General features: G+C 55.4%; 8 protein-coding genes and 2 non-coding genes across 10 annotated transcripts in view; 5 read left to right on the top strand and 5 right to left on the bottom strand.

Moving 5' to 3' along the window:
* Nucleotides 1–340, top strand: part of VDAG_02624 (uncharacterized protein) — a gene marked incomplete at both ends in the record, with an annotated part of 937 nt that extends 597 nt beyond the window's left edge. The window contains 2 exons of the mRNA XM_009653277.1: nt 9–158; nt 230–340. Of these exons, the coding sequence (XP_009651572.1) occupies nt 9–158; nt 230–340 (261 nt within the window). The remainder of the gene's footprint in view (nt 1–8; nt 159–229) is intronic.
* Nucleotides 341–660: 320 nt separating this feature from the next.
* Nucleotides 661–1537, top strand: VDAG_02623 (uncharacterized protein; the record flags this gene model as incomplete). Its single annotated transcript, XM_009653276.1, has 2 exons — nt 661–672; nt 779–1537. 2 exons carry the CDS (start codon nt 661–663, stop codon nt 1535–1537), a joined length of 771 nt encoding a protein of 256 aa, XP_009651571.1.
* Nucleotides 1538–1792: 255 nt separating this feature from the next.
* Nucleotides 1793–1866, bottom strand: VDAG_20097. The gene has a single exon. It is a non-coding gene; the product is annotated as a tRNA-Ile (tRNA).
* Nucleotides 1867–2349: 483 nt separating this feature from the next.
* Nucleotides 2350–3597, bottom strand: VDAG_02622 (Znf1p; the record flags this gene model as incomplete). The annotated part of the gene is made up of 4 exons (XM_009653275.1): nt 2350–2543; nt 2600–3038; nt 3089–3254; nt 3314–3597. The coding sequence occupies 4 exons, from the start codon at nt 3595–3597 to the stop codon at nt 2350–2352; spliced, it is 1083 nt and encodes a 360-aa protein (XP_009651570.1).
* Nucleotides 3598–5511: 1914 nt separating this feature from the next.
* VDAG_02621 (uncharacterized protein) lies at nt 5512–7537 on the top strand (the record flags this gene model as incomplete). Its single annotated transcript, XM_009653274.1, has 7 exons — nt 5512–5782; nt 6022–6059; nt 6130–6408; nt 6463–6522; nt 6560–6832; nt 6898–6919; nt 6972–7537. 7 exons carry the CDS (start codon nt 5512–5514, stop codon nt 7535–7537), a joined length of 1509 nt encoding a protein of 502 aa, XP_009651569.1.
* Nucleotides 7538–8158: 621 nt separating this feature from the next.
* On the bottom strand, nt 8159–9163 carry VDAG_02620 (uncharacterized protein; the record flags this gene model as incomplete). The annotated part of the gene is made up of 1 exon (XM_009653273.1): nt 8159–9163. One exon carries the CDS (start codon nt 9161–9163, stop codon nt 8159–8161), a length of 1005 nt encoding a protein of 334 aa, XP_009651568.1.
* A 480-nt stretch (nt 9164–9643) lies between these two features.
* Nucleotides 9644–9717, top strand: VDAG_20096. Its single transcript has one exon. It is a non-coding gene; the product is annotated as a tRNA-Ile (tRNA).
* A 333-nt stretch (nt 9718–10050) lies between these two features.
* VDAG_02619 (uncharacterized protein) lies at nt 10051–10622 on the bottom strand (the record flags this gene model as incomplete). The annotated part of the gene is made up of 2 exons (XM_009653272.1): nt 10051–10473; nt 10527–10622. 2 exons carry the CDS (start codon nt 10620–10622, stop codon nt 10051–10053), a joined length of 519 nt encoding a protein of 172 aa, XP_009651567.1.
* A 1928-nt stretch (nt 10623–12550) lies between these two features.
* On the bottom strand, nt 12551–13390 carry VDAG_02618 (uncharacterized protein; the record flags this gene model as incomplete). Its single annotated transcript, XM_009653271.1, has 1 exon — nt 12551–13390. One exon carries the CDS (start codon nt 13388–13390, stop codon nt 12551–12553), a length of 840 nt encoding a protein of 279 aa, XP_009651566.1.
* Nucleotides 13391–15280: 1890 nt separating this feature from the next.
* The window catches only part of VDAG_02617 (uncharacterized protein), a gene marked incomplete at both ends in the record, with an annotated part of 2591 nt that continues 904 nt past the window's right edge, over nt 15281–16967 (top strand). The window contains 4 exons of the mRNA XM_009653270.1: nt 15281–15400; nt 15464–15795; nt 15850–16121; nt 16317–16948. Coding sequence (XP_009651565.1) covers nt 15281–15400; nt 15464–15795; nt 15850–16121; nt 16317–16948 — 1356 coding nt within the window. The remainder of the gene's footprint in view (nt 15401–15463; nt 15796–15849; nt 16122–16316; nt 16949–16967) is intronic.

Below are 16967 nucleotides of genomic sequence, written 5' to 3'. Positions count from 1 at the left end.
CGATCGAGATCAAGCTGTCCAACAGCTACACCGTCAAGGGCATCAAGAGCGAGCAGACCATGGACAGTGTTGTGCGCATTGACGTCGGGCCCGACGGCAAAATCACCCGCGTCGACGACAGGTGGAACGATAATATGCCTGAGGGTGCTGTCGCCCAGGTATGTCTTTTGTCATTCGTCGATGCATGCGCTCGTCCGTTCAAGAATATACACTGACCATCTCGTCCCAGACATTGAGAAAGCTCAATGCCGTGTCGGTGCCCAGGTTTGTCACTGTGCCCAAGACGGAGGAGGAGGACGCCAAGTTGAAGTCGGAGCGAGAGAGCCAGCAATCGGTCTGAGGTGGCCAGGCCAGTCTCAGGCACAGTATGCGAATATAGCCACTTTTCTGCAGCCATCGCCCTCAGCGGCGCCGTTCAAGACTGTGCGACGCGGGCTCGGTGAGCTCATTGGGCATCTCGATCGTCCATGACGAACGTTATTCCTCGCCTGCGTCATGTGATGATGTCTGCGCGCGCATCCCACCCGCCCCCGGAGACGACTGATAGCCATGGCGGGCGGAGTCGCCTCCTTTACCCCCAATCCATCGTTGACACCATTCTCGAATGGTTTAGTAGAAATGAACCCCCCCCCTTTTGAAATCCATTCTGAACCAAGAGAAATGACATCCTCCGTGCGCGACTTGCACATTAGTCCGCGCCTCGTCGACACAGAGGAGGGGATGGGCTCGTTCATGACGTCCATCCCCTCCACCAGCACCTTATACCTCAGCCTCGCAGGCCACGACCTCGGCCAGCACGGCGAGCTCGCCCTCGTCATCGTCCTCGTCTACCCGCAGATGCACATTGCGCTCCTCGACGTCCCGGAGCTCGACGGCGCCGTCTTCACGACCCCGGGCCGCGACGGCCCGCACCCTCCGGTCCGTCCTGGAGGGCGGCCGGAACACAAAGTGCTTCTGGGACATCCGGCTCAACGCCGAGGCCCTGTGGACCCTCTGCGGCGTGGGCCTCGACAACGTCATGGACATCCAGCTGCTCGAGAACGTGACGCGCTCCGGCGACCGCAACTACGTGCAGGACCTCGACTGGTGCGTCCAGCGCGACCTCGACGTCGAGCCCGACGAGCTGCGTCTCGGGCTCCGTGCCCGGCGTGTCGTCGCCCGCGCCGCCGGCTCCGCGGCCCCCTTCACCGAGCGGCCCATGAGCCCCGAGACGGTCCTCGACTGCGTCAACAGGGTCTTTCACCTGCCGGCCCTGCACGCGCTGTACGACCATCACGCCGAGCCCGACTGGCCTGCCTGGGTGCGCTGGGAGAGCCTGCGCCGCGCGCTGCGGGTCCGCAGCGCCGGCTACGACCCCCGCTCGTCCGAGACCATGGTCTCGCCGTGGTCTGACATTGGCGACGGGGGTTCCTGGACCTTTGGCGACCACGTCGACGCCACGCAGTATCACTGGAAGACGGAGGCCCAAGAGGACACGGCCGCTTCGCTGGCGGCTGCGGGAGACAAATCGTTCGAGGGCGAAGAGTGCCGCCAGTAGGGATGCCGGAAGATTGAAGCTGGTAGTGGCCAGCAGTGTTGTTGAAAGCTGTGTGAAGTATCGGAATTTTGTACCAGTACGACTGTCGCAACATTGTATGACCTCTTTTCAGTCGAAGAATCAAAAGTACCACGAGCAATAGCGAGCTCGATTCAATAATATTGTCTCCAATTCGAGCCACCAGTTCTTTTCCAGTGCTGGATGCATGACCACTCTTGCCTGGGGCAAAAGGGCAAAAGGGCAAAAGTTAATCGCTGGTCAGTATGAGGGTCGAACTCATGACCTTGGCATTATTAGTACCACGCTCTAACCAACTGAGCTAACCGACCAGTTGATGAGATTGGACACCTTGAAGTAGAAACATATACCTAAAGTAACTATACCAACTCGATTACTATTCCTCTTAACCTGCAAAGCACATCATTTGCGGATGTCCTCGTTTTTGGGCATTCGCCGTGTGTTAATGCGGCTCCTGACCCCTGTCTGGTGTGTCACTTGTGCCACCGAAAGGTGAAGGTACAGGGCGTTTCCCTACCAGATGGCCGCCTGCACTGAGATCAAGCAGTGAGAAGCTGTCCAAAAATCTCAACGCACTTCGGAAACGAAATCCTCTCAGACGGCGAAAAAGGATGATCAACGACGGTTCTTTTTTACTGCGAGGAGTCTGATCCCTTGGGTAATAGATTATAGCCCTCAGGGCAAATCGCGGCATCCACACGCTGCAAGCGCTTTCGCCGAACCAAACGCTGCCTTGAACCACACCGTAAACATCAAGGTAACAATGTGGCCATCGTTCCCGGCCCTTGAGGCTCCTAAACGTCTTTCTCGCCCTCGCCCTCCTCGTCTTCTTCGTCCTCTTCGTCATCGAATGCATCATATATCTCGTCGTCATCGTATGCATCACATATCTCGTCTTCATCGTCATCATAGCCATCTTGTCCGCCATCATACTGCCCGTACCACGGTCGTCTCCATGACGAGTAGCTCGAGTAGTAACTGCTTGTGTCTAGCACGCGTTAGCCGAGCAAACAACGTCGCGCGCGCGAGCGAGCAGGGTCTCACCTCGGACGCCGCTGATTCCAAGCTGATCAGCAACATTCACGTAGCCCTCATTGTTAACGTGGCTTCCACCCCTCATCGTCTTGACCATCTCTTCGTCCCCTTCCCACACGCTGCGACAAAGGGGGCAAGTTACCTCCAACTGACGCTTCGTCTTGGCCCAGGTCTGGAAGCAGTCGCGGTGAATGTTCTGCCCACAGGCGGCCCGGCACCAGACGACCTGCTCGTTCCTCGAGGCGTCCAGTCCGTCAAAGCAGATGGGACAGTCGCCCTCGACCGGCTTCCGTCGGTCATCGGCCGAAGCACTTGGGTCCTTGGCGGCATCGAGTGCGTCTTTGCTGTCGATGGGAGGCGCGGCGGCGAAGATCTCGCGGAGCTCGCTGCTCAGGAGGGCAAGCTGGTACACGTGCTGGAACCTGGCACGCAGCACGCGGGCCATGACCTGCAAATGTCAGCGCGCGACGGAGAGCCGCAAGGAGTAGAAGTCCTGACGTAAAGAATGTGCTTGCACTGGTTGCCCTTCCGTGCATGGGGGCAGTTGCATGACGGATTCTGGCCAATGTGAATGCTATAGACATTGCCCGTCGACCCAGCCAGCTCGATTGTCTCTTCGGGGCATTCTGCGGTCCCCCCGCGTTCACGCTTGATCACATAGAATCTTGGGAATTGAATCAGCTAACCCATGAAATGGGCAATGTGCTGCTCTGGGTGACGGACCGTTGGGAGAGCGCGCGCTCATAGACGGTGTAGAAACTCTTGGGTGGCTCAGGTCGAAACCTTCTTTGACGCTTCTCCGACTTTGGGGATTCTGGCTGTGCTTTCCTCTTCTTGCTGCTAGAGGGAGTTGATGGAGCAGCGGCTGATGGATTATTCTGAGATGGACCGCTCTTCGCTGGCGATGACGTCTCATGCGTTGTTGGCTGACGAACAGAAGCAGCATGCGCCCTGGGGCAAGCATCAAGATAGGTGGCAGCCGAGCTGTCTGCGCGTGTATTTTCCATGTCTGTAGTATAATGACTGCTTCAATGCTGTGCTACACAGCACACGGCCTAGAGTAGCAGGTACTGACAGATCTTGAGGAGGACGCGACCTCAAGCACTGGCCTCGTTGGCAACTGACCCCGTGGTGTGTTCACCGAGGTGAGAGCGGTGAGGGTGGACAGGCCCATCCCTTTGACGCCGAAATTTGGCCTCAGTACCTCGGAATGCCACCGCCTTCCTAATTGGGACTAGCACCAGAGATCCACAGCTACCTGCCTATGGCCCTAGATACCTGCCTGCCTCGCAACCCTCCACAACCACCACTACGTTAGCGATATCTAGACCCCTAAACCACTAAAAAAACCATTAAAAAGCACTATTTTCATTCATTTTCAAGCCTCATAATAGAGCTAAGTACTGCAGAGCTCGGAGATATAGGTATAAGGCGTCCTAATGCCTGACTGATACCTCTTATAGTTGCTGAGTTCGAGCTGATACGAATACTGTGTTTTTAACGTTATTTCTCTAAGCACTTGCCCTAGACCCCTCTAGAGCTATTCGAGCTATTTGTGCTACCTTACCTAGTATCCCTCTAGGTGGAATTCGTGAATATCTCCCCTATAGGCGACTCTGATGTACTGAGGCCAAATTTCGGCGTCAAAGGGATAAATTTACGTAGCCCGTGTCGCGAGGTCACGTGCACTCTTGCCGACAAGGCAACAAAGTTACAGCGTTACTTCTTCAGGGATACTTTTGGCCGTCGCGTTCAAGAGCACTTTGTGTTTGGTTTCGCGCTTCCGAATGTTCTGTCTATCGTCGCCTTGGGCTTGCGGCGGCCGCTGTTCGCGGGCCCTTCAGTACCAACTAACCAGGTGCTAGGCGTTAGTGGCGCTTCCGACTTGGTCAATCTCAAGGACAACCTCGCCCACGATTTGAAATCCTTGGTAAAGAGCAAGCGCGCAGGCATGTAAGCTCGTACTCGGTTCCCATGCCGCTGGTACCATGTCCTGCGGTATTTACCTTAGGTTTCGAGCCCCCCCAGCAGCGACTTGAACTCAAGGATCATCAGGGACCGCATACATGTACAGGTCGAACTAACGCACTCGTTTGTATCATCCCTTTGCACGGCACAAAGATGAGCCGATAACAGGGGTCGGAATTATTCTAGTGATGTCGGCGTGACCAACCCTTGGGGTCTGTCGTGGAAGTGGGCTGCATACATCCTTCGAAGGCCGTCTCAGGCGGTAAGTCGACCAAGGCGCCATGAAGAGCACCACAGGCCCGGAATCAAAACATTGTGTGTCAAGCCCAAATCCGAATTCCTCTTTACCGGGGAGCCGCTGGTCTCGACACCTGGGGAAGTGCCCGCATCCAAGGGGTTGGTTCACGCCACATCTTGCGGCCATCCCACGCAGTAAGCATACACGTGGGGTTCAACCGCCGCCGCGTCACTGATCAATCTCATTCAAGCCATTTCCGAGGACTAAGGGTACCGGGGAGAGGTTGGTTGGGTGAATCGAAGGCCCCAATGCTTGGCGTGGCTGCCAACTACCGGACCATGTCGCCATCGGTTCCTGTCGATGTCGTGATCCGCAGGAGCCAATCGAATCTCGCGTTCCCCACGCAAACCCATGGCTTTTGAGATCGCGCAACGACAGCTAGCTACAGATTGGCAGCTCAAGTGTGCATCGTCTGCGCCGTCATGTATCATGATGTAGTTGATTTGGAGGATTTTTCTACCCTCCATCAGCAAAGCAATGGACGCAGAGGTCCGGCACCCCGGCTGTCCCCGTGTGGTAAACGACGATCGCCATGACACATGGCCATGGGGTTACACTTTCTATAAATTGTCGGGACGCCCTGGAGCAGCGAGGACAAATGATTTGCCTTGACTCTCTGAACCACGTTGTTTCAATTTTCTGCAGCTGAGACACGATGTCAGAAGCCAAATCCCACGAGCTCTACCAAGAGCCGGCCCCAAGCGGGTCGCCCGGCCCCACCACGGCGCAAGACTCCGACAGCCCCAGCGACGCCGGCGAGGCACCGGCCACTGCCAAGGCAGGCAATGAGAAACCCTCCGACATTGTCCACGCTCTCGAGGTCGAGCACGGTATCAAGGAGAAGGCCCTCATTCGGAAGATTGACTACAAGCTGTTACCAGCCCTTGGTCTTCTTTACCTCCTGTCCTTCCTTGATCGCTCCAATGGTATGCGAGGGCCCATGGGACATGCGCAACATTGTAACAAGGCATGCTGACAATGGAAAAGTCGGAAACGCTCGTATTGAAGGAATGACTACCGATCTCGGCATCTGTAAGTGAAAACATTACCCTCACTTTCGGTAGCTTCTGTACTGACAGCAGAACAGCCGGGAACGAGTAAGACAAGTGCCGAGACACAGTGGTCAAATGTATACTGACCACACACCTGCGCAGATATCTCACAGGTTTGACCATGTACTTCATTGGTTATGTCCTTTTCGAGGTCGGTATTCGGCACCCTGCAACGCGTACATGCTCCAAACTAGCGACGTCTTGCTGACTGGAACGCACAGATTCCGGCGAACATTGTGCTCAAGAGGACGTCTCCTCAGTTCTGGTTGCCTACTCTCTGTGTCGCATGGGGCATCGTGGCCACTCTCCTGGGCATAGTCCACAACTTGGCTGGCTTCCTCTCCGCTCGCTTCTTCCTGGGAGTGGCAGAGGCAGGCTATTTCCCTGCCGTGGTCTACATTCTGTCGATGTACTACAAGCGTGATGAGCGACAGTACCGCATCTCCCTGTTTTTCAGCGCTGCCTCGCTAGCAGGCGCCTTTGGCGGCATCCTCGCCTACGTATGCCGCGTTCTCTCCGACACCATCTCGTGAACGAATACTGATTGGAAGTAGGGAATTGGCCGTATGAGGGGAGTTGTGTGGGACAACAGCTGGCGCTGGATCTTCATTCTTGTGAGATTGATCTTGGCTTGCTCATACCTTGTCTGAGTTACTGACATCTCCTCAGGAGGGCATTGCAACCGTGGTTATCGGTGTGGCCGCATACTTCTTCGTCCAGAACTATCCGGACACTGCTAAATTCTTCACCGAGCCCGAGCGCAAGTTCGTCTACGCTCGGTTGGCCGCCGACTCGGACGCTACACACGCAGAACCGTTTACTTGGGCAGCAGTTGTGAGCGCTCTCAAAGATCCCAAATGCTGGCTCTACGGCTTCGGCTTCCACACCATGAGTCTTCCTCTGTACACGTTCAGCCTCTTTCTTGTGAGTCAGAGTATCTCTGTCGCGTCCACTTCACTTGCCAGGTTTGCTAATGTTCAAATCTACAGCCTACCATCATTCGCGATCTGGGTTAGCTACGGTCTCTGATTCGCAGGAAACCAAAATACTAACGTCATGACAGGCTACTCAAGCTGGCGAGCGCAGCTCTTGACGGTCCCGGTCTATGCCTTTTCGTTCGTCACTACCTTGGCTGTTGCCATTTATTCGGAGCGTCTCAAGCAGCGAGCCATCTTCATCGCTGGATCGTCGTTCTTCGCTATCATCGGCTACATCATGCTGCTCGCCAACTCGGATCCCACCGGACGGCCGGGCCTCTCGTATGCCGGCACGTTCTTTGCGGCCGGCGGCATCTACCCCGCCACAGCTCTTGTGCTGTCTTGGCCTGCTATCAACGTCTCTGGGCAGACCAAGCGAGCCATCGGCAATGCCATGCAGATCACGATTGGCAACTGCGGCGCGATCCTTGGAACCCAGCTCTACCGAGCCAACGACGGCCCTAGGTTCATTGTCGGCCACTCCTTTGCCTTGGCCTATCTCGCCGCCAATATTTTGGTTTGTGCCACTCTTCGCTTCATCCTCAAGAGGGAGAACACGCGCCGTGAGCAGATCGCCAAGGAGGTCAAGGAGATTGGCGAATTGACGGATTGGCCTGGTGACTCGGACCCCAGGTGGCGATTCCAGTACTAAGTGATGGTCGTCAAGGTGAAGATTACGCCGTGGGAGCAGTTGAGCTTCTGAGTCTCAAACCTCAGACGAACAAACGCAAAAAGTATTCATAGACAGATCGATACCGTGGGTTTACTTGTATAGTGACCCGGATACTTTTAAAAAGCACATTTGGTAACATTGGTTCACCTCTCTAAATATGATGGTTGATAGTGGTGAGCAATGTATTGAAATGTATTGTGTAGCCCCCGAATCATACTCGAGAGTAGCTCGTGATGCACCTAGTAGCGGTCATTAATTTGCAGTAGCTCGAGAAGGTCTTGAAAATCTCCAACCGAACACAACGATCCGCTTTGCGTCTTGAAGCCGCCTCCATGACCAACTTCCTTTGTGACTCAAGCTAGGGAATAGAAAGACGTGTAGCTTAGTTACCGTACCCCAGATGATATATTGTGCTTGGAGCTCACAGCTCCGAACTGGGTGCTGGCGAAGCTTCGTCATTGTCGTGGAGTTCCTGGCCGCCTGCAAAGGCATGAATTGGCTTAACGCGCTTCGTGGGCTTGGCATTGCTGGGATCGCCGGGTGCCTTTCGTTTCGTCCTTGCCAGGCCTTCGACTATCGCAATCAGTCAGAGAATAATTCTCAAGTACATGATGACTGCCATGACCTGCCTTGTGCTTGGCCTATCTTTGGCGCAGCGACTCTGATTGTTAAGGGACGTGTGAACATCGAGCAAGGTTCTTTGCGCTGGGCCTGTGTTACCCGTGCGACGTGCGATTGCAAGGCGGCGCCAGCATCGTCAAGGCCCGCAAGTTTGGTGACGATGTCGTCCCGTTTGGCTATGAGTTCTTTGACTCTGATTTGGAGTGCGCCGATGTCAGCCAAGACTGTTGAAGCTTCAATACTGAGCTCAGTGACCTTGTCATCGAGACTAGGGACAGATTCCAGTAGCGCCTTGAGGACTCCGTCGGCTGCGTCTACGAGAGGTACACAGCCCGCTGTCAGGCCCTTACTCTGGGTCGTTTGAAGCTGATCCTGAGTCTCTTCAAGAAAAACCTCTTCAGAGTGCGCGGTGTTCTCATTGCTGAGTACGTCGGATTCGGCGGCATGATTTCCGCGTGTCTGATGAAGCCATGCCAAGTCAGAATCCGTGATGTCCCAAGGTTCCTCGATCCAACTTTTTGCCAGTCTCTGCTTGCGCACCTTGCCACGCTGACGCCTGGCGACTTTCTCAAATCCTCCCGCATTTCGATCGTGTTGCTCCCTATTTGGCTGAAGTTCTTGGCCGTTCGTCTCGAGCTTGACGAATCTGGCCACTTGTAATTTTCTTTTTTGTTTCCTTGTATAGCTCACCTCGTGTTTCTGGTGCTGACCAGTCCCGGCAATATGATCCGCAACCTCGGTGCCCTTATTGCATCTTGCTACAGGATGGGGTTCTTTCCATTGCCCCCAGGTAGACGTTGGCTTTCTTCGTATCTTTTGAGACTGTTGGCTGCCGTTTTGTTTCCTGGTCTCAATGTGATTGCGACCCTTCTTCTTATTCTTTCCTTTCCACATTTTCATCTTCTTTTGACCGAAGTGCTCATCAGGCTTGTACTTCTTTGAGTTGACTACCCAAAAATCGTGGGTTTTCCTGCGACCAGCCATGGTGGTTCTGCGTTGATCAAGTTTGTCGGAGAGTAGAATTCTATGCCTTTGCCTGCGAGGAATTCTTAGCTGACAGGATGCGCCGAAGGGGTGGAACTTCTATAACATAGCTCTGAAGCAGATGGTCTCCTTGGGGGCTAATCATCACGGGAAGGACTACTATTCTGCTCTTGCCTACCTCTTGGAACCTTGAGTATGACAATTGTTGAGATGCTGATACTATCGACCATTTACACAAGGGAGCCATGGCAGACGAAATGAGAGTCTCCCGTACGCCTGTCTCTTGTGAGCATGGGAGGGGCATTCTGATACCTGCCCACATCTAGCAATACAACCCCGGAAGCCGGTCTCGACAACCGCCACCCTCGCTTCTACATTGTCATCAACGTCCCAGCTCCAACTTATTCACGCCAGGATCTAGGGCTATGCCAGATTCTCAAATCTTCACCGTATCCCAGCCCTACTAAGTCTTCATCTATTGGTCGGTTAGCTCAGTTGGTTAGAGCGTGGTACTAATAATGCCAAGGTCATGAGTTCGACCCTCATACTGACCAATGATATCTCTTTTGCCGAACTCGGCGCATGTGTTTTCAAGGTGGTCAGAGTCTTTTTGATCCATGATGGGAACGGGGCTATCATGTGTCAGGTCTTTTTGGTGAAGGCGATTTGACACGTACGGCTGGAAACAGGGACCTTCCTAGACGACCTGAAGACGCAAGCTTGACAGATGAGATGTAGTGGTCAACTATCCACACTGCCTCTTGATTTGACGTGATTGGATTCATTACATATGCATCCGCCTCACTCGACATGCGTCACCAAACAGGGCTGGGAACAGGAAGGCCATGATCATTCATTAAAACGCTAGAACTGACATGTCAAAGCACTTATTTGTGCATAGCAGCCACCGTCTCCGCAGACGTGGGAACCTTGTCCTGCGCCGGCGTGATATCAGACGGGTTGCCCGTCTTGCCCCGGGAGTCAGGCTGCACGCTGACATCGGCGCGCTGCTGACGGATAGGGTCGGTGGAGCTGGCGCCGACACCCTCGAGCCCGCTGCCGTCCGACTTCCTCTTGCCGCCGTGCAGCTCCTGGCTCGTCATGCCGGCACCAGGGTGGCCGAGACCGGCGTGGACGTCAGCGCTGGTGGCGCCGCCGAGGGTGTCTGAGGCCTTGGGAGCCTGTCCCGGGATGACCTCGGAGGAAGGATCCGGCTGGTAGGCATCCTTGGAGGGGGCAGTGCCGGCGGGGTGCGTCTCGGCGTGGAACTCGGGCTTCGCGTCGTTGCCGACTAGGGTTCCCGGGGCGTGCTGGGCAAGTTAGCGAACTGGGATTTCGGGCTTGTAAAGCACGGCGGACTCACGCCTTTGGTGGTGAGGGGCTCAGAGCCAGGCACCCTGGGGTGGAACTCGCCCTGGTTGGGGCCAGCGACGGACGCGGGGTTGCTGTTAACAGACATGGTGTTTGTTCCTGTGAAACGGAGGCTCTTGAGCAAATAATGTTAGATGCTGGACGCGGTTGGAAGTATGCGTCGCGAAGCAATGATGAGGGGAGTGATATGAAGACGGCCAACAATAGCAGCTACTGCAGGTCTTCTTCGACAGGCCTTATATCCATTCTGACTGCGCGCATGAAAAAAGACTGTCAGGTTCGAGAAGGTGATGTCACTTCTCCTCATTACATCACCGTTGTGGGCAACACCCAAGATGAGGACCGCTTTTCTATCGAGAGGACCATCGAATACCAGGACTTTCAGCCTTGGACTTATGGTCTCGTGCAGAAAACTGGAGAATGACTTCATTGATGCTGTCTAGAGGGGTTTCCTGTTGTCAGCTTGAATGCTTAACATATGGCTCCACATCGGATTCGGCGACGGTTGCTGCCTCCGCCAAGAGAACCGGAGGGGAGGGACGGACATTCTGCTCCGGTCCGACCGGCCCTGACTCGAGGAACCGGCAGATCACGATGATCAGGCCGATATTGCACATGGTAGAATTTTTTAAGAGTCTCTATTGATCTCCGCTTCAACGTGGGGTTCTTCCTGTTGCAGGTAACGTATCGACCAGGTTCTTGAGAATGAACGTCGAATGATCATCGCGATCGCAGATTGCCCCAAGGGTCCACGGAACCAGAAGATGGCTCTCATTCACGGTGGTCCTGAGGAGAAGCTACTATCAATCGGCTGTAGCGCGAGCTAGAGCAAGTGCGAGGAGTCTGGCGGTATATAAGGACTCGCCTGGTTGTTCTCCACGCGAGCGCGACAGAGCATACATGGCCAACGTTGAGGCTTGTGGATTCTCCATTGCTGAGGCAATCGAAGTTGTGCAGTGGAACGAGCTTGTGGCAGTAAAACGATGAAACCAAGTCTGTCGACGACGATCCGGGGAACGTACCTACCCTTTACCTTAGGTACCTTAGGTACCCAGGTGCTTAGGTACCCAGGTGCTTAGGTACCCAGGTGCTTAGGTACCCAGGTGCTTGTAGGTCATCCTGGTGTCGTCCTAGCACCAACGGTACTTGACTCCATCACGGCAACCACACTGCACCAACAAATGGGCCATTTCCACTGGAGAGGTGACGGGGACCTACCAACTAGCACTACAGCCATGTGACAGGCCTAAGAATCTGGCGTCCTAGGGGCAGAGGATACCTAAGCAGCATCCTCATCAGCCAGCAGATGGGAAGGAGCTTGGAGGCTGTGGCCAGCGAATCGTACCGACAGTACTGACAGGCTTCCATAACCCGAAGGCGTCACGTGCCTCGCACGGTAGAAGCGCTCAACACTCGCACCTTCTCCTTCTCTCCACGAACAAGTCTCTTCACAATTCCGTCGCGATTTTGCTCCCTCCCCCTGCGACTCTCACCATGTTACGGTCCCCGGTCCTCTTGACCGACTCTTTGCTCAAGGAAATGCCGAAACGACGAGAATAGCATCGCATGACTTCGCAGCGGCGCCCTTCGGAGCTTGCCAGCACGCGAACCCTTCTACGCTCAGACCTTCGACCTCGCAGTGCCAGACACCAAGTGGTGCTTTCTCGAAACCCATTACATCGGACCAAGGCGCCAGTCGCGTTGCTGGCCAAGCCAGTCGCATTCCTGACGGAAAAATCGAGCCATGGTGCGACAGAGGCAAGGCTACTGGCCGCCTACATCGGAAAACTGACCATGGCCATCGCCTAGCCTCGCCTCACAGTTTGGTTTTTTCAGCAATGCGGGCGATTGTTCACAGCACGCGCACTTTGGAAAACATGGCACGAATCACAAAAGATGTCGGATGATGAAGCCAAGGGAAGGGGCTGTTTTTTTGGTGTGTTTGTCGCAACTTGACGCTACATGCCGGCCCCCTCCTCCATCGACCCGTCGCCTCAGCATCGTGGGCCGAGGTGGTCAGGTAGCCGCACCGCCGGCCTGACCGCCCCGTGCTGCCTTGTTGGTGCCGCTCTTGGTACCGCTCTTGTTGCCTGCGCCATTGCCATTGTTCTTGCTGGTGGCATTGCCGGCGTTTCCGCCGCCCGCGCCTGGCGCAGGCGTAGGGGAAGGGCTGCTTGCAGGGGCAGACGCATCGGCACCGCCAGCCGGAGGCAGAGCGCCGGTCGGCGCCCCAGCGACCTCGAGACACCCGGTAGGTCGGGCGGCGGAGACCTCCGGCATGCCCGCGGCGGCAAAGTACATGTCAATGTTGGGCAGCACGTTGACGCAGCGGTTGTTGTTGATGGCGTTGACGTCGGCCTGCGCCGTGTCCGGGCCGTTGTTGACCATGGCCTGGAGGACGTCGACGACGTTCTGGAACGTGCCCTGCGTCTCGAGGACCTCGTTGGCGCTCTGGACCATCGGGTTGTCGCCGAGGCCCGCGTCGAGGATCTTCTTGTGGTTCAGCTCGTCCAGCTCGGCGTTGAGCGCGATTTGCGCTTGCAGGGTGAACTCGTCGCCCGTCAGCGACGTGGCCGTGTTGACAAAGTTGGTGACCTTGCCCGTGTCGTTCATCCAGCCCATGACGGCATTCATGAGCTGCGTGTCGCTGGGCGTCTTGTTGGAACCAGCGCCGCCGCCGTTGTTGTTGTTGTTGTTGTTGTTGTTCGCTGGCGGCGCTGTGCCGTTGGTGGCCTGTCTCATGGCAATGAATCCAGCATTGCTTCGCACGCGATGGCCATGGCCAGCTGCTGGCGCAGCAGTGGTGAACGCGGCGAGGATCGAGAGGCCTACGGAGAGGGAGAGTGTGGTATGCATCGTGAGGAGGACGTGGCAGAGTGCTCCGAACAGGAGGCTAGAGCATTAAAGAAGGTATTGCGTTCCCGGGAGTGTCGGATCCGAAGAGGTCAACCTCTTTGTGTGAAGGAGCGAAGGGGCAGTGAGAGACAGAGAGTGTAAAGCGAATTAGTAACAGGGGGCACCAGGCAAAGAAACAAAACAGAGCGGAACTGCTCGGCAAGGCGAGGGAAGCAGTGAGAAGGCCCCGATATTTCAGTTGAGCAGACTCAAGGTCTCGTCATGGGTTACTGGGGTCTGCCGTCGAGCGCAGCCGGGGTTTGCGATGGAGATGGTGTCGCGTTGCGCCCCGAGTGCCCTTGTCTCGACACAAGCTACGTGGGGTGTGTGTCATTCGCTCCTCAAAGGGGCGGTTTTGGCCGAGAGAACAAGAAAAGAAGCCAAGAAAAGCTCGAGACGACCCCAAGACGAACATGAGCCAAGTGGTTCGTTTGAAGGGAATGGTAAGTCACCTCAGTGGGCCTCCATCAACGGTTTGGGTGTGCCCCGGAGAATCATCCGGCACAAGGAATCGGGCGAGGCAACATACGATCAGTTCCTGTGTAACATCTTGCACCCGACGGAACGACACGCGATGTCTAATGAGTCGGTACAGACAAATATTTCTAGATATATATTCATTCTCATGAAATCTTTTCGACTGTCGTTGCAAGGGCCGTGCCAAGGCAAAGACGACAACGAGACGCTCGAGCGCCCTTGATACCTTCAACTTGCATAGCTCACCTAACCTACGAAATTCCCAATTGATTGGGACTAGAGACCGAAGATTGACGGCTGCGTTGTTTCGCTGACGCTTTCTCTCGCGCGCTTAAGATCGACGTGATCCATCCTCCAAGAACGTGAGCCCCTTGGAGATCCACGCTCATCCCCCGCAAAGATCGATGGCCGCTCACTCCCGCTTGGACCTCGACCACGTTGCCCCTCGGTCTCGTTGGGTAAGGGTCAACGCCAACTCGAGGAGGCCGAGCACTTCCTCTGCCAAGGCCCCTCCTTGTAGCACAAGTTGGGCACAAAACAATTTCAACTATTCGGCTTTTCGGAAAAGGAATCGTTAAGCTTAAGGCCTCAAACGCCTTTGACTGCCCGTGTCATAGTTCAGCACGAGACCAATCGCAACATCGCTCTTCGGGCCCTACCGAAACCGTGTCTTGTCACTCGACAGCGTGAGCATCCTACGCCCTCGGAGGGCTCAGACTGTTCTGGCAAAGAGCCTCCTCGCCTACCACTATCCATCCCATCTTTGTTGAAACCCTTCTCGACCATCACCGAAACCTTCCTCGTGACTGACCTCCAATGCACACGTCGAACTAGCGCTCTTCGCATTGCCCTGAGCCACTGGTGCATTCCGACAAGCGCGGATGCCCTCCTGTCCGATCCCTCAACGCACGGCAGTGAGCCCTCCGCCACTGCCACAACCGCAGTCGTCCAACCACGGAGCCTTGCCCTGCGACAGCTCGTCTCGACCTGAGGATGTCTTGTCGGCTTGGTCTGGCTCACATATTGCCCACCGTCATAGCATCACGCTTGATGATGGGATTAGTCTGATCGCCATCACCTTTCGACTGATGTTTGAGGATCCACTCTTCCATTTATATCATCAGTCTCGTGCCCATCCCTCTTTTTCTTTCCTTTCACTTCACAATAGCTCGAAGCGTTGTCCTTCTGACAGACCGATTTTCAGTGTGTTCTTGTCTGTCCCGCGGGCTCGGTCTCGGTGTCTGTCCCTCCTTCGTTTCTCTTGACATCCCTCAGCCCCGGTGGTTGATTGTATTGATTGTCTTTCATTCTTAATTTTTGTTTCCTCTTTTAACATTTCTTTCTTCTCTTCCGTCATATTCGCTGGCCATCATCATGTTGTCACTCAAGCGGTTACCACTTGCTTTGGTCTTGGTGTGGTCAAGGTTTTCCTTCACAGCCTTGGCGCAAGATCAAAATGTCCAGTTCAACCAAGTTGTCAACATCAACGGCGATGTGAGTTTCGATTTTCTGGAGTATCTACTAGCAGCTCTGGTTCCTTACTGACATGCTCTACAGATGCAACTGAACCGCATCATCATGCCCGACCAGTCGAGAATCGAGACCTTCTCACAAACGCAGCGTCAAGTCATCGTCAACCAAAATCCTGCGCCTTTGCCAGCGACCCATGTCGTCGGCAGCACGGGGCAGCCTTTCATGCAGCTGTCGCCGAATGCCATGACTATCCAAACGAATCAGGCCACCGATCTCGTGGGTGGCTCTATCATCATGCCTTTCGATCGCAACGCCCTCCAGCAGAACCAGATCACCCCCGATAACACCTTCGTTGCGAAGCTCTCCCCTGACCGGCAAGCATGGATCATCCTTGAGGGTGACAAGTCTGTGAACGAGTAGGTCACGCACCGGACTGAAGCTGTAGTGTTCCGGGAGACTGACTTGAATAGGGGCGAATCGAATGTCCGTATGACCCGCATGACCAACATTGATGGCGAGTATGTCGTAGTTGGCCGCCGCACTACCGAGACTGGTGTTTCCCTCACCCAGTTCAGCCAAGACCCAAACCAAGCTGTCCAAATCCAGGGATCGGGCATCCAGGAGGTCGAGTTTCAAGACGGCTTCCGCATGTCTATCCGTGCAAGCCAGCCCATGTCTATTCAGGTCAACGTTGTCAACGGCGTCAGCTCGGGCATGATCATCAGCGGCACTCAGCCCGTCAGTACGTGATACCGCCCTACCCTGCGCTGCCGACCTCCGTTAACACAGCGCAGACAACTATCGTTACCTTGTTTCCAGTAACCTGGCGGGTGTTCAGTCTGACCTGAACCGCATGGGGCTGTAGTGCAGATTCCCTGTACGTCCAGATGAACTCACTTCCGCTCATATTGGCACACTCAACTAACATTCGCCGCAGTGAACGCCGAACGCCTGATGCAGACTGCCCAGCAGATGGGAGCCGGCCCCAATGATGCCGTCGCTCTCAGCATCGAGCAGCGCGCTGTTATCCAGAACCCCGGTGGCGCAACTGGTCAGCTGTCGCCTGCCCGTCCCAACAAACGCCAGGAGGCCACTCCTAGTGACCCGGCCGCTACCGACACTGCTGCGTCTTCTGCTGCTCCCACTCAGACGCCGGATGCTCAACAGAGCCCTCCTGCAGAGAGCCAGCCGCCCACTCCCCCCGCCCAGGACCAGCAGCCGCCCCCTCAGCAAGACCAGCAACCTCCTCCTCAGCAGGGCGAGCAACCTCCTCCACAGCAGGGTCAGCAACCTCCTCCTCAGCAGGGTCAGCAACCTCCTCCACAGCAGGGTCAGCAACCTCCTCCTCAGCAGGGCCAGCAGCCCCCTCCGCAACAGGGTCAACAGCCCCCTGCTTCCCCCCCTCCTCCCCCTCCTCCTGCTCAAGGCGTTGCCCCTCCTCCGGCTGCCACACTGCTGCTCCTGGAGTCGAAAACCTCATTCCTAAAGACACTTGACACGTTCGCACAAACGCTGCCTTGTGGGAACAGAGTCGAGGGAACGATGGCTGGAGAGATTCTGTATGGTACTGTCTTATACTGCCACAGCA

Source organism: Verticillium dahliae, genomic scaffold (genome assembly GCF_000150675.1).
Source record: "Verticillium dahliae VdLs.17 supercont1.4 genomic scaffold, whole genome shotgun sequence".
Lineage (NCBI taxonomy): Eukaryota > Fungi > Ascomycota > Sordariomycetes > Glomerellales > Plectosphaerellaceae > Verticillium > Verticillium dahliae.
This window is presented reverse-complemented; position numbering and strand designations above follow the sequence as displayed.